The sequence below is a fragment of the Cydia fagiglandana genome, chromosome Z, assembly GCF_963556715.1.
Source record: "Cydia fagiglandana chromosome Z, ilCydFagi1.1, whole genome shotgun sequence".
NCBI lineage: Eukaryota > Metazoa > Arthropoda > Insecta > Lepidoptera > Tortricidae > Cydia > Cydia fagiglandana.
The window spans coordinates 27,655,425-27,670,086 of record NC_085959.1 but is presented as its reverse complement, the minus strand read 5'-3'; the positions used below and the strand labels follow the sequence as shown (position 1 = coordinate 27,670,086).

Below are 14,662 nucleotides of genomic sequence, written 5' to 3'. Positions count from 1 at the left end.
TTTTAAAAAATTCATGCCCTAATCGGTATCATAGTAGTAGATAGTACTTTTTATTAAGACGAAAGTGGACGACCGCTCAATAACTCTTCACCGATACAAACGTAGTCCCGATTCTCCTCCCTAGATATCGAGATTATGTAAAATATTATTACACAATTAGATGTATATTAATCACAGTTACGCTCCTTCGTTTGATTACCTCGTCCACTATCCTCTTAACCTTTTGGCCGCCGGACCTAGTCCGCAAAGACGCTCACTCACACGCCAGAGCAAATTTTAAGTAAACAACTAATAAAAAGTTTAGGGATTGCAAATAGTGATATCGATATTTACAATATTATGGTAAAAATCTTTTTAATTTAGCTTTGTTCTTATCCTGTTTTAATTTCATTCCAAATTGCCAAAATTAAACATATGTTTTACACCCGAAAATGTTTAAAATATAGGGATTTAACATAAAAAACAACCACTAAACAATGTCGATTCAAGACGTGATATCGCCGCACTAGGCTGTACGAGAAGTCTTTTATACAAGACAACGGCGCCCATGGACTGCCCGCAGTGCAGACCGACAAGGACTGTTTCCGCGCGGATCAATTAATAATAGTCTCTAGGTCAACGGCGTAAGCGCTTGTCGGTACGTAAACTTTATTGGCGTAACGTTAAAGCTGCGCATCATGTGTCGATAAAGTCAATATACCGGAACTGTTTTAGTGAAAATTACACGTGGGTTGAATTTTTAATGAGTGAAGATATTATTCCGGAATTAGAATCTATCATTATAATTTCAGTTTGGTTTACATTAATATATAGGTAAACTCTTATCAAAAAAACGTTCAACAACTTGTTATAAAAAAATTACACATTAACTTCAATGTTATAACAATAAAAGTAAAGTCTGATAAACAGGTATGTCCCTGTCCCTGTACCACACTTGTGCGAAGCGGTCGCTGCGGTGTATCCCTTCCCACTAAGCTATAAAATAACATCAATTATTATTTTTATTTATCTCTTCTGCAATTAAATAGTCCACAATCTACAATGGCAAATTTACTTGTCTGACTCTACTTTATAGAGCTAAAGAAGCTACCTGAACTTTAAATATAGTTATGCCTATCTGACTCTCGTTCTACGTATTCTAGTAAGTAGTTACCTACTATTCGTTGAAAAAAATTGGCGATTAACAAGTGTTCAAATACTTAGATAAAAACATATTTCTGACTTTATATTTACTTTAAAAATTCCCATATCGAGTTAACATTCCCATCCCTAGCTGTCTTTTATACAAGACAACGGCGACGAGGAACATGAAAAATGTTGAAAATTGGAGCAATTTTTTTAAATGCCTTATTATAAAAGAAGGGATTTATATAGCGGCTTAAAAAGCAAATAAATGAAAAAACAAAGACCTTAAATATGAACACGAGTGTAAATGAAATTGCAATTGTTATTATTTTCACATTAACTCAGTGGTTGAATTTGTGTCTTGTATACAAGACGACGGCGCCAGCGTATCGTTCTATCGTTGTCTTCTATACCGGACAACGGCGGTCAAAGGGTTAAGAGAGAATAGAGAGTATATCTTAATGTAGTATTTTTTACTTAGATTACTGCTCGAAGCCGCGTTTCCATGACGAACCACTTCTGAAATGTCATTCATTTATGGAAGTAGGAAGAACGGCCATGTTTAATAATGGTTCCTGTGCCAATAAGGATGACGAGGATCACGCGAAGCTTTTACAAAGAGAAGGGGTAAGTAATGACGCATTTTTTTTTTCAATGGAAACTATTTGCTGTAGGTATTCACACCCACACAGTTTAAGCCAATCTAACCTGTAAGGTAGGTAATAAATAAATACTATTCGCCCCGAACTGAGAACTCCCGGTTCGCCAAAACTAAAGTGTAGATTCATAGACATCTGTTTAATTTTCGACGCGTTTGAATAAAAACCGGCCAAGAGCATATCGGGCCCTGCTCAGTGTAGGGTTTAGTTACCCGTGCGTCACAATACCCACAATAAACTGCCTTAAACGTATGTAACATGTATAACAAATAAAAAGGAGTTGGTCCCTTTACTAAGAAGGGAAGAGGCGTAACCGATTATGTTCACTATAGTTTTTATTGAAAGTATTTACTGAGGTTTACTTACTTGCACTAGTTTTATCATATTTTTTGGACCCATGGTCCTCATTCAGCTCAGCTTAGTATAGTATTTATGAGCGCGTCACCTGAGACAAAATATACATTTCTGCACTGCACTTTCTTAGCCCACTACACTAGTTGCAGACACCCTACATAATTATTATTATGTATGGTTCCCGCACCTTCAACAAAAAGTGTGCAGAGTCTAAACAGAAAGGGGCCTTACCAAGGTAAAAAATACTAGTTTTGGATTTGTACAGGTTTTCTATTTTATTGTATCATACCTTAAGACTTTTAATAATATTTTCTAAGTAACCTTCACCAGGCATATTAGATTAAGCAAGTATACAATTATGCTTATGTACCTAATAGATACTTAACAACGATCAAATGGAAGAAAAAAAAACACTAAAACATGTAGTTAAAAAAACAATTAATTTCTTAAAAGTAGTACCCTGCCAAATGCTCGTATTTTAAAGCAAACCAGTGACCGAGAATGTCTGCGAGCCTCCGCTATATCCGGATTTTTGTGGGAGTTGCGCAATGCCACTTACGAGATAACTACACGGTGGCGTGGCGAATAATCACAGCCTAGCTGAAGGTTAATTTAGATTTAACTATAATATTCTTGAATTGAGAGGATCCACCATTTTCCCAGCCATGAGGGCGACGTGAATGCTAGCGTCCATCACGAAGTACAGGAAGGGATACGTCGCCGAGAAATGAACTGGGGGCCGATTCACGTACCCTGAAACAAAAATAATCAATCTATTGATACTGCTTAACATCTTGCTTAGAGGGTATCTAAGGTGTTGATTTTGTTTTTTTTTTATCTAGGTACACAAACTAGGTCACCTGCGTTGTCCACAATCTACCTAATTGAATTTCATAAAAATGGTAAGCGACCTCGAATTACATGTAGTATCGATGGTTATCATAATTGGCGAAACAAAATAAACGAACTGTAGCAGACCGGAAACAATTAAGTGACCAATATTTTCCTAGGTACTGAAGTGATTACTGATTCATTTCAGGCGCATGCACAAAACAGGCTATTTGCAAATCGCAATTTAAACTCGCGATTAAGCATTCAGGCCGAGTAATGTCGTTATCATGATGGTGATTGGTGAGCACGCGAGAGTGGTTCAATAGACGCAAACGCGCGTGTCGCCGCGTTGCGCCATGGCCGCCGCCGCCGCCGCGGACGCACAGCGCACAGAACAAGCATTGCTGCGACATGGTTCAACCAAACTAATTTGGCCTCTAGTAAGAACACTTACCTATTACGAATCTAGGGGTCTGTGCTGGCCGTAGAAGTTGAAGCTGCTGCTGATGCCACACCCGCGCCGTGCCGTGTCTCTACTCTTAACTGAACAGAGCGCGTCAAAACAATGGAGGGATTCAAAGTACACAATCTCCACTATTATTTCTATCGCCGCTTTGTTTTACCTACGCTTTCGCTGGCGGTACCCACTGCGAAACGACACGACAACTTAAAGTCGCCGCTCTAGCTCTGTTTAGTGTTTAGTTTGCCTGCCTATGGGATGTTATTATATAAATACTTAACTTCACCCCTTTTAAGGACATGTACTCGTAGAGCCATTTGCACCATCCCACTAACCCGAGGTAAACCGTTAACTCAGTGTCAAACTCCAGGTTTAACCGGTTAAGCCCGGGTTAGTGGAATGGTGCAAGGGGCGCTACAGACACAACCCAACAATTAAATATTTAACTAAATCTTATAAAATAGGAAATCAAACACAAATAAATGGGTCATGTTTGTGAGAGGTAACACGACTAATATTACATAAAATCTATCTATCTAATACTTTTAGCAAACGAGCAATTCTTGTAGGTATATTTATTTCGGGGATCTCGGAACCGCTAAGTATATAGGGGTTTTCGGGGGCGAAAATCGATCTGGCTAGGTCTTATCTCTGGAAAACGCACTTTTTCAGTTTTTATATGTTTTCCGAGCATAGCTCGGTCTCCGAGATATTATTGGTATTATATTATTAATAATAAATAGACGATGTTATTGCACGAGGTTTGGTACCTACACTCCGGACTTCGATTAAATAAAAGAGATGGCAATTGTTCCATAATAACGGGTTGGCTTAAAGTAATGAGAATTTTTGTTTTCGGACATAAAGACAAAAAGACAATGGCCATGGATTTCTGGATGTTATATTGAAGAACTATGCAATATCCAACATTAGAACCAAATTCAAGAATGAAGTAATTGGCCTCCCTTGTGTTAGTTTACGTAACATGCTTCTGACCGTTTGCTTTTCACTTTGGACAAACTACCAAGTACTCTCTGACTGATCGTTTTGTAATTACACGGTAAAATTTATTTTATTCTATAATATTTTTGCCTACTATCGCAATATACATATCAGAGTATATAATATTTGCCAAAATTCTTCGATTGATTTAAGTCTTGGGGATATTCTAGGGTTGGAAACGTTTAGTCGTTTTTCCGCGAGAGCCTAAAACCAGTTAAAAACGTCATTGCATACATTTTACCAAAATATGATACATAAACAATTTTCTCTAAATATCAATCAGTTGCAGATTTCATGAAAATGTTAATCAGTTAGCAATTGTGAATGATGGCATGATATAGATAACAAGCTAATATGCCGAAATAATTAAAATTAACGGCAATAAAACAGTTATGGAATGTAAATAAAACGTTGTCCAAAGCATGACGCAGAGGGTTTGAACACAGTTATGAGAAATCGGATGTGGGAGATGTTATAGTATATATAATGTTTTCTTGTAATTTAAAATATGCTCTTGTTTGTCACTGTAAAATTTCGAAAACCCACAGCTATTGTCTTTTTTTTTATATTTCCGAAAACGAAAATTCTCATTACTTTAAGCCAACCCGTTATACAGTATGTAACTAAAGGAAAAGCAGTTACTCAAACCCGTTAATGAAGTCATTCTAAGAAACTTTTACTATGGGACAAACCCCGAAATCGCGAAAAAAAAATTTACTCTTTCATAGGAAATGTCAAATCAGACCAACAAAATGTATGAAACATTAAATTATTTTACGCGTTTTCGGGGTTGGTCCCATACTAAAAGTTGCTCAGCATGACCTAAACATTAACGGGTTTGAGTAATTGCTTTTCGTTCAGTTACATACTGTATACGCTACTTATAAGGCAGAGGGAACATATTTCCCACATGATTTTAAACTTTGTCTCAATGTGATAGGGTCCAATATTGCATAATTTCTGAGACCCTTACGCCTTATAAAGGGTTAAGTCAGTCGACGTAGAACGTGGATTTATACCGACACGGGGACTTTAGTCCGGAGACCATGGAAAAAGTTATACATACCTATTTTACAACTATTAACTCGAACTCACTATATCAGTAAGGTAAATTGAGTATTAATAATATGTATTTTACATTTAAAAATAATGGTATTATACATATACATCTGCACTATCATCGAGCACCTGAGTTGTTCATGTCCATGAATACATATATAAATATATATATACCTAGTCTAGTCTTATCGTGCTGTAGAAACTTCGAGGCCTTTATAAAACCTATCATATCCTTACGTAAATAAAAAATACTTGATACTGTAGGTAGTTAATACGCAGCCTAACACACTACACATTATCTGTAGCTAAAATGATTGGGGCACGACGACGCGTAACGTCGTCCTTCACGGTTGCCAATTTAATTAATAGTGTAAAATCAATTTAGTAAACGTACGTTAGGTACGTACATGGACGTGAGTGAAGGATGTTTGGCGGAAGGCGCGGAAGCGTGACCGCGCGGCCGCGGTCGCGTTGACCCCAGCGGCGGCGCCGTTCGCGCTCCACTACCACCACCAACTGTGTTGTGTCATCATCTAAATATTTCCCATAGGGGTACCTATTTTTGATATAAAGATAAAAATCGCTATTTCTACCAACTACTTTTTGTTGTAAGCTCCTTGTGCTTCCATAGGACAGGTAATATTAAGTTTTTTACAAACTTCACGATGCGTCGATGATCTAAATTCTAACCTGAGGGGAGCTTAATATGAAATTGTAAATAAAAAAAACCGGACAAGTGCGAGTCGGACTCGCCCACCGAGGGCTCTGTACAAATTTAACTTATTTTCCATTTTATTTTATTACATATTTATATTTTTTCCTGTTTTTGTAGTGTAAGACGATATTACTTGCCATCCTAGTTCTGGATCAATTGAACTCTCAATTTGTAATTATTTTTCCTTTGAGAGTGCCAAAGTATACGATTTTTGCGACACAATCGGCCGTATCTTTTTTTTACGTTAACTTACAAGTTTGTTTTTTTCACAGATGCAAAGGATGGTAGACCTGAGTAAGTATATGGTTTTAATTTTAACTCGATATTACCTCCACGAATTGCCGAGATAAAGGGTATTGATAGACAGACAGATAAATGGACGGACAAAAAGTGGTACAGAACCCTAAAAACAGGAAGGTTTAAGTGTCTAAAATTCGTACTCGACTCTCTCGAAATGCTTCTTACTAAATTATACTTCACGTTTATGTAGCAGATATTTATGTTAAAGTATAAAAAATAACAAAGAACAATTTTTTTACCGTAAGATAATACGTTTATGTTAATTTAATATGTAGGTATTATACGAGTATGTACAGTTTTCTCACAAAATGGTTTAAAAATATTTTGAATTTAGAACGTTTTCATGTTTTGATTTTTTTACGCTCAAGATTCTATTAGAATCTCTGACTTGCTCGGGACTCTCAGCAAAAAGTAATTATGGTCTCATCTTGCACAAATAACTTTAGTCTTGCCGATGCCGAGGTTGGTCAAATCTAGCCTTACGTTACGCCACTTACGCCCTCGACAGGTCACACTTGATGGGCACACCTCGCCTGCGCGATATAAATACAGGGCGAGGACCAAGGACGCCAGCGTCCGAACGCGCGCACTCCGCCCGCCTCCGCCACCCGTCCTATCTCTTCGCTAAACAGTTACTGGACTGTGATTTAATTATTCCTTAAGCTATGTAACTACATAATAACAACCCTAAATAAAGTAATACATAATTCGTTTTTTATTTAGGACAACAAAAGTATCGTGCAAATTCGCTCATGTCCCTTTTTACTGGTAAGGCCTCTATCTCAGAAAGTGTTCAAAAGTATGGTATACCTATATAGATGTAGATATGTAAGGTATATATGTGATGTAAGCACTCACTACTGATGTTGCGGTCGTCGGTCCCGTACTTGCGAATGGCCACGGAGACGGCCTGCTCGATGCTGCGCACGTAGACGCCCGCCTGCGGCGTCATCGGCGAAAAGTCGCGCTGGCGCGGCTCGAACACGTCTCGGATGCCCAGCTACAACAAACGTCATTTACTCGCACCCTGCTATAATTCACTTGTTTGTTCAACACATTGATAAAAAGGTATTTCGAGCCAGGAGAAAATATAATGTTAGTTTTAATATTAAGTAATATGAAGAATACACCTACACGTCCATCTTTAGGTTTTTTTTTTCGGCTTTAGCTAGTAAATTATTATTGCATATATATATATATATATATATATATATATATTTATAAACAAGATATATCATCATCATCATCTCAGCCATAAGACGTCCACTGCTGAACATAGGCCTCCCCCTTGGACCTCCATTCGTACCGGTTGGAAGCCACCCGCATCCAGCGTCTTCCGGCGTCCGTCCATCTTGTGGGTGGACGTCCTACGCTGCGTTTGCTAGTCCGTGGTCTCCACTCGAGCACTTTTCGACCCCATCGGCCATCTTCCCTGCGCGCAATGTGGCCTGCCCATTGCCACTTCAGCTTGCTAATCCGGTGAGCTATGTCGGTGACTTTAGTTCGTCTACGGATCTCCTCATTTCTGATTCGATCACGCAGAGAAACTCCGAGCATAGCCCTCTCCATAGCTCGTTGAGCGACTTAGAATTTTGAGATGAGGCCGATAGTGAAAGACCACGTTTCGGAGCCGTAAGTCATCGCTGGTAACACACATTGATTAAAGACTTTCGTCTTGAGGCACTGAGGTATGTCGGACGAAAAGACATTACGTAGTTTCCCGAACGCTGCCCAACCGAGTTGGATTCGGCGGTTGACCTCCTTCTCGAAGTTAGACCTACCTAATTGGACTACTTGTCCTAGGTAGATGTACGAGTCAACAACTTCGAGTACCGAGTTCCCAACAGATATATACATATAAGATATATACAGTGGTATTACTAAAATAAATTCATAAAATAACTTATATTGAGTAATGTGTGTCAAATTCTACTTCTTTTCAATTACTTTTTGTAAGTCAGCAGTAAGCGTGACATGGCCTTTGACAGTAAAGCTGGGCAGCGTGGCGCGCACTTGTCGCGGGCGCAGCGCGGCGTACACGTCGCGCAGGTCGGAGTGGCGCACCAGGCGGGCCAGCAGGCGCGCCAGCTCGGCCGGGTGCGCGCGCGCCGGCAGCAGCGCCAGCAGGTAGTAGCGCTCGCTGTCCAGCGGCAGGCGCAGGGCCGCCGCCTCCAGGTGCGGCAGGTACGCGTGCTCCAGCACTGCGTCGTATTGCATGTAAGACACCTGCACAATACTCCTATACTATACATGCACATCATTTCAATTTACTAATCTAGAGCAGCGGTCGGCAACCTGAGCGGCTACCGCGTAAACCGAAATTCGCAAATTGCGGGGATCTTTCTCTTTTACTCCAGTGAAGGCGTAATTAGTGACAGAGAAAAATCCCCGCAATTTGCGAACTTCGATTTTCTCGGTTATAGCCCTGTTAGCAGCCAAGGGCCACATAGCAGTTAACGAAGTGGGCGCGGGCCGCACTTTGTTAATAATTATGACTTTATCAGACATTGTCATTTGTAAATATTATTACATATAAAATAGCCAGGGAGGCTCGCGGGCCACAAGTGAGAGGTTCACGGGCCGCTGATTGCCGACCGCTGATCTAAAGCATTAGAATATTTGATTAGGTGTGCATTTCCTTACAACTTACTAGTAGCCGTACCAAGAGTCGACACTTGACGTTTACGTTAGCGACTACGTAAACTGGATCGCAGTCCATCTCGCTCGCACTGATGGATTAGGGCGATAGAGAGGGAATGCGATAAGAGTTCACGAAGTCGCTAACGTAAATTGCCGTGCTGGTAATTGCTATCAAAGTTAAATGTTGCTAACATAGGTAACGGGTAGTCGTAGCTACATCAATATAATGAAATGAAATTAAAGAACAGTCATTACCAACAGCATAGAATAAGTAATAGTATTATCATACCAATTACCAACAGTGACATTAACGCTTATCAATAGGTTGAATAGTATAGCTTACTGACCTGAACACTTTTCAATCCATTTGCTAAAAACATTTGGTCATTTCCAAGATTAGGGTTATTCTGTACAGGTATCGGTATATCAAATCCTCTGTAAATCACGTTTTCGTGTATATATGGTGGATTCGTAAAAATAAAATTAACAATAGATTTTTTACGGCGCTCTAGCGTTTCAACGGTGGATTCACTATTTTCTGTTCTAATAGTTTCTGTGGTGTCGAAAGCACCAGTATTAAGCTGCTCCGTAGTTTCGGACTCGTGTACTTGTGTGGTAGTACTAGTGCCGTCGACTGCGACCTCCGTTGCCGTTGACAGTTGACCACTTACTATCGACGGTTTTTCTAATTCTTCATTTGTTGAAAATGTTGATGATACAGACGTGGAAGACAGACTTGGACCAGTCGTCACTTCAATATCAACAGAATTGGCAATTGCTGCCGTGGACGTTGTACTGTCAATCATTGTAGATTGTACATTTTCAGTGTCACGCTCGGTGTTAGTTGTGCCTACATTAGTAGAGGCTGTACTGCTCGAATCTGCAGTGGTCGCACTGTTAGTGGTTTCCGTTTGTGATATACTAAAAAGTGTAGTACTCTCAGCGTTGGGCGCGGCTGAATTGCCAGTGGTTGGCGACGGGGTGGGCATTCGGATGTCAACGTCGCTGATAGTCTCCGCGTTAGGGTTGGTAGTTGTTTCGACAGCGGAGGTGGACAGGTCCTCGCGAGCCAGCGTGCTCGGCGCGGCCGTGGTGTCGGGCGCGGGCGCGGCCGAGGTGGCGGCCCCCGCCGCCGCGGCGTCCCCGTCGGTTGGTGTCGACGACACATTCGTATCATTGTTTGCAGGAGTAGTCGGCAACTGGTCGTTTTCCAGATCAAACCCATAAAACCTTAAGATTTTTTTGTAACTTTCATTAAATGTTACGTTCTCGTTGTTTAATGCCAGTCCTGCGAGAAAACCTTCTTCTGGAACAAAATATGTCTGGAAAAAATATTCTGCTGAATTACTTGCTGAAAGTGGAGTACTACATATTTTGCTCAGTTACATGCTCACTGTACCTACTCTATTTTGCAATACATGGAAAATTTAATAAAAAATAAGCATTCGTTTTTTCATTGCCAGATTACCAGTCCGCCTGTAGTCTCTGGCCTTATCGGCCTGCCATCCTAGGCCAATAACGTTCACCACACACATAAGCGCTTATTACCTGCCGGCAATGGGCCATTGCCAATGGCCTGCTGCCACCGGTGCGGTTTTCCGCCGTACGGCCTTCTGCCAGCAACGGTCTGATATAAGTTTGACAGGGCCCTATAAATTGACAGGTCGTCGGACGAGATCAGCCTATCAGTTAATTTCAGACCACGGACTGTCGGCGCTGAACAGAATCGTCAGATAGTCGCACACTATCGGTTCGTGTTAACCGTTAGGCCGAAACACTATAGTAGACGCAAACCAAACTGACGACTGGGGTCGTAAAACTTCTCATTCACACTCGCGTGGTCGTAGGTAGGGTGAGAGAGATAGTGATATGACTCCGGTCGTCAGTTTGGATTGCGTCTACTATAGTGTGTGGCCTTTTGCGATTAACTGACAGCCTGATATCGTCCGGCGGACTGGTAATCAGTTGGCCCCTTTAGACATAGCGGTCCACAGTAGCACGATTCGCTTACGGCATTACGCCATAAGGAAAAAGTAATCCTCTGCACTGTAGACCGCTTGACCTTACAAGTTTATTTGAAATTGTCGTTACTATCACTATCTCACTATTTACACTCTCTCCTCTCATTTACTCAAAGGTTAACTGGAAGAGATCCCTCAAACGGATAAGTTCGCCTTTGTACTTCTTACTAATTTTATGTTATTTTTAATGTCTTTTTGTACAATAAAGAGTTTACTACTACTATCTACTACATCTATATTAATTTGAGCTACAATTTGCAATAGGTACAGTTAGTTATTTTACATGGGCTAATGGCTGTAAAATAAATAGTAACACTCCATGTCCTTATAGATTATCTAATAAATATAATAATAATAGACACTGAAAAATAAGATAATTAAGTACCATGTAATTAGACATCGCATTGCATAACTTAACGGAAGTGGCACAGGAAGGAATGATCTGGCGGTTCGGTGTAGATATCTATTATAGCCCCCAACGCCCCCCTGCCAGCACTAGACTCGGACTAAACTACTTAAGTTTTTATGCCAAGTGCTACCTACGTCAAGTATGGAGCTTATACGGTATCTGTATGCGTACGTTCTTATTGAAAAGTTTCTGGAAACTTAGCGTGATTAAAGTTTAATGGATAAAAAATATTCTTCCTTGGAATGTATTGTAGATCATTTAAATACTTACTGCATAGTTCATCCGAACGAAACTATAGACTACTTATTGAAAAGTTCAGGCATAAATACCGAATAATAATATAATTATGTTGTTTTTCTTAAATATACCCTCATCTTACAAACTATACATACTGCAAAGTTTTTTGTAGATATTGCGGGGGTCTATTTAAGAATTAAAGGTACTCCTTTATTGTCTAGTAGACTAAAAACGTGGTAGGAATTGGATCCTATGTGGCCGTCTCAGCACTGAAAATTACACATTTATTTGCCCATCTACAACACGGTGGAAAAAGGTTATAAAAAGCAGCTTACTTATAGTTCGTTTTTTTTAGCATTAGAAAGAACTTCGCAGAAGTAAGCTTGTGGTTCCAAATCCGGCACTTTTAGCGGTAATAATTTAAAGTAAATTATATGTATTGACCATGCTACATTAGATAATTCAATAATTATTAACAATTAAAGAGTCTGATAAAAACTGTATGTTTGCTTCTGTGGAGTTCTTTCTAATGCTAAAAAAAACGAACTATATGTACCAGGCACCTTTTTATATTCAAGTAGGTATATATAGTGTGTTGCGTCACAGCGCTTATCTTCCTCCTTCAATTTATTTCCCGCCATATTTTTAATTTTAACCCCGAATGTGAAAAACAAGACTGGGACACAAAAAGATTTTTTATGTGGAATAAGCGGAGTCAACTCGATTATTGAGTACAGACTTGTAAAATAATAATAAAGGCTAGGCGCCGATAATGGTGTAAAATATGTGCATATACTCACTTTTAAAGTGCGGTGGATATCTCTGAAGCCTATTCTCATGACATTTCTGTTCCAAGGCAGCTGCATTCCTTTCTGAATTTGGTAGGAGCTCTCGCCGTCAACTCCCTCATACAACGCCACTAGTATACCCATAAGACCGTAAGGTGAGAAGGCAATGTTATTTTCATTTAAAAAATTATGTTCGGCCAAGACCTTTAAGCCGAATTCATTAGTCACGTCTACCATGTGCGACAAGGGGGTCCTCCCGGTGTCCCATAGTTTAATCTCCACTGGTACCCCATACTCGGAGCCAAGGACGTTTCCGAACGAGAGCACACCGAGCAGGTGCGTGAGGAGGGCAGCGCGTCCGGCCGGTCGCATGGTGTCCGCAATTCTGACCACGCTACGCTGGCCACTGGCACTGCCCAACGGTTTGGGCTAATCTTCGTGTCTAATTGTCATTGAAATGAAACACAAACCCGGTGAACGCCCTCAGCGAACTCGTCGAATTTCACATCCTGAGTTTTCTGACTGACTTCCAAGAGTACCGAACTGGACTCAAGATCATGAATAAACTTAATTATTCAGCGTATCCTTATATAAAAAACCGGCCAAGAGTATGTCGGGCCATGCTCAGTGTAGGGTTCCGTATTAACCCGTCTGTCAAAATAGGCTGCCTTGAACGGGAGCTATCGTACATACCCACTTTCCATATACCCCTACATGCCAACCACCCTAAAAAATAATTTTTTCAAGTTGTATTTGACGACTTTGTCACGGCCTGGCCACGACATTGGTCTAACGCTACGTCTTACGTAGGCGAACAACGCGCGAACGCGGCGCGGCGCGGCGCGGCGAAATCAATCCTTTGATGCCCATAGAAGTGTCCTACGTAAGCGATCTCGTTGCGAACGCGGTGCGGCGCGATTTGCACGCGAATGTCAGGCGGCGCGGCGCGGCGGCGGCCGCTTTCGCCGCGCCGCGCCGCGCTGCGTTCGCGCGTTGTTCGCCTACGTAAGACGTAGCGTTAGGCGATCGGCGGGGCGGCGGGCGAGGCGGAAAACGCGAGCGACCGCCAGGCATGCCACGTACTTTCAGTAGCGGCGGCAGCGACTAGGAGCGGCTGGTACGTAGACGTATTTAAAATCATGTTTTTTTTTCAAAAGTGCTTAGAATATATTTCATTGTTTGTCAATGGGTGCATGGGCTAAATACAGGACGACAAATTTATCTAAATCTAGTTTAGTATTTTATGTATTGTATATATAAAGCACCCAAAAAAACGAGTACTTACACAAGAATAAGTGCGGAGACGTCACAACATACTTAAATACGCGAAAGTACATTTAAAATTTCAATAATAAACCCTTCCGTCTCCATGTCGCTCGAAAAAAAAAACAAAATGTTTTGTTCCGCATCGCCCCGCTCGATCCGTCGCGCCGCCTAGGCCGGTCGCACCGCTCTTTATAGTCCGTTTTTTTTAGCATTAGAAAGAACTTCGCAGAAGTAAGCGTGTGGTTCCAAATCCAGCACTTTTAGCGGTAGTAATTTGAAGTAAATTATATGTATTGACCGTGTTACATTAGATAATTCAATAATTATTAACAATTAAAGAGCCTGATAATAACTGCACGCTTGCTTCTGTGGAGTTCTTTCTAATGCTAAAAAAAACGAACTATAGTCGTGGCATCGCCCGCGCTGCCCGATGCAAATGTTCGAGTCGCGCCCCTCCCCGCTCGCCGCCGCCGCCGGTCGCCCGGTGCACGCCGCGCGCGTTGCCGCTCAGCGACAAGGCTCGTGGCATGCATTATGCGTCGCCGGGTTATTGTTTTTGCGACTTACCGCCGGTCGCCGCCGCCGATCGCCTTAGACCAATGTCGTGGCCAGGCCGTCAGCGTCAACGAGGCGTCAACTGATTTATAACCAAATATAGTCACATATTCGGCTTAATTTGTCGTGGCTACTAGTAGACTACGGAACCCTAAAAAACTGGCCAGAATTAGGTATGTTTGGCCATGCTCAGTGTAATAGCAATAGCCTAATAGGGTACCTTGGGTATCTACCAATAGTT

General features: G+C 41.1%; 1 protein-coding gene across 1 annotated transcript; it reads right to left on the bottom strand.

The window, feature by feature from the left end:
• Positions 1-2,387: 2,387 nt before the first annotated feature.
• LOC134678207 (uncharacterized) lies at positions 2,388-13,145 on the bottom strand. The gene is made up of 5 exons (XM_063536676.1): positions 12,613-13,145; positions 9,493-10,467; positions 8,453-8,731; positions 7,364-7,505; positions 2,388-2,891 (listed from the first exon to the last, which is right to left on the bottom strand). Exons 1-5 carry the CDS (start codon positions 12,970-12,972, stop codon positions 2,761-2,763), a joined length of 1,887 nt encoding a protein of 628 aa, XP_063392746.1. The 5' UTR covers positions 12,973-13,145; the 3' UTR covers positions 2,388-2,760.
• Between the last annotated feature and the right edge of the window lie 1,517 nt (positions 13,146-14,662).

Excerpts from the sequence above, each read along its gene's own strand:
- LOC134678207 (XM_063536676.1), bottom strand. The coding sequence starts at position 12,972 with ATGCGACCGGCCGGACGCGCTGCCCTCCTCACGCACCTGCTCGGTGTG. Across the intron at positions 10,468-12,612 it reads ATATCCACCGCACTTTAAAA|ACATATTTTGTTCCAGAAGA; the intron begins GTGAGTATATGC and ends TATTTTTTCCAG. Across the intron at positions 7,506-8,452 it reads TTACTGCTGACTTACAAAAA|CTGGGCATCCGAGACGTGTT; the intron begins GTAATTGAAAAG and ends CGTTTGTTGTAG.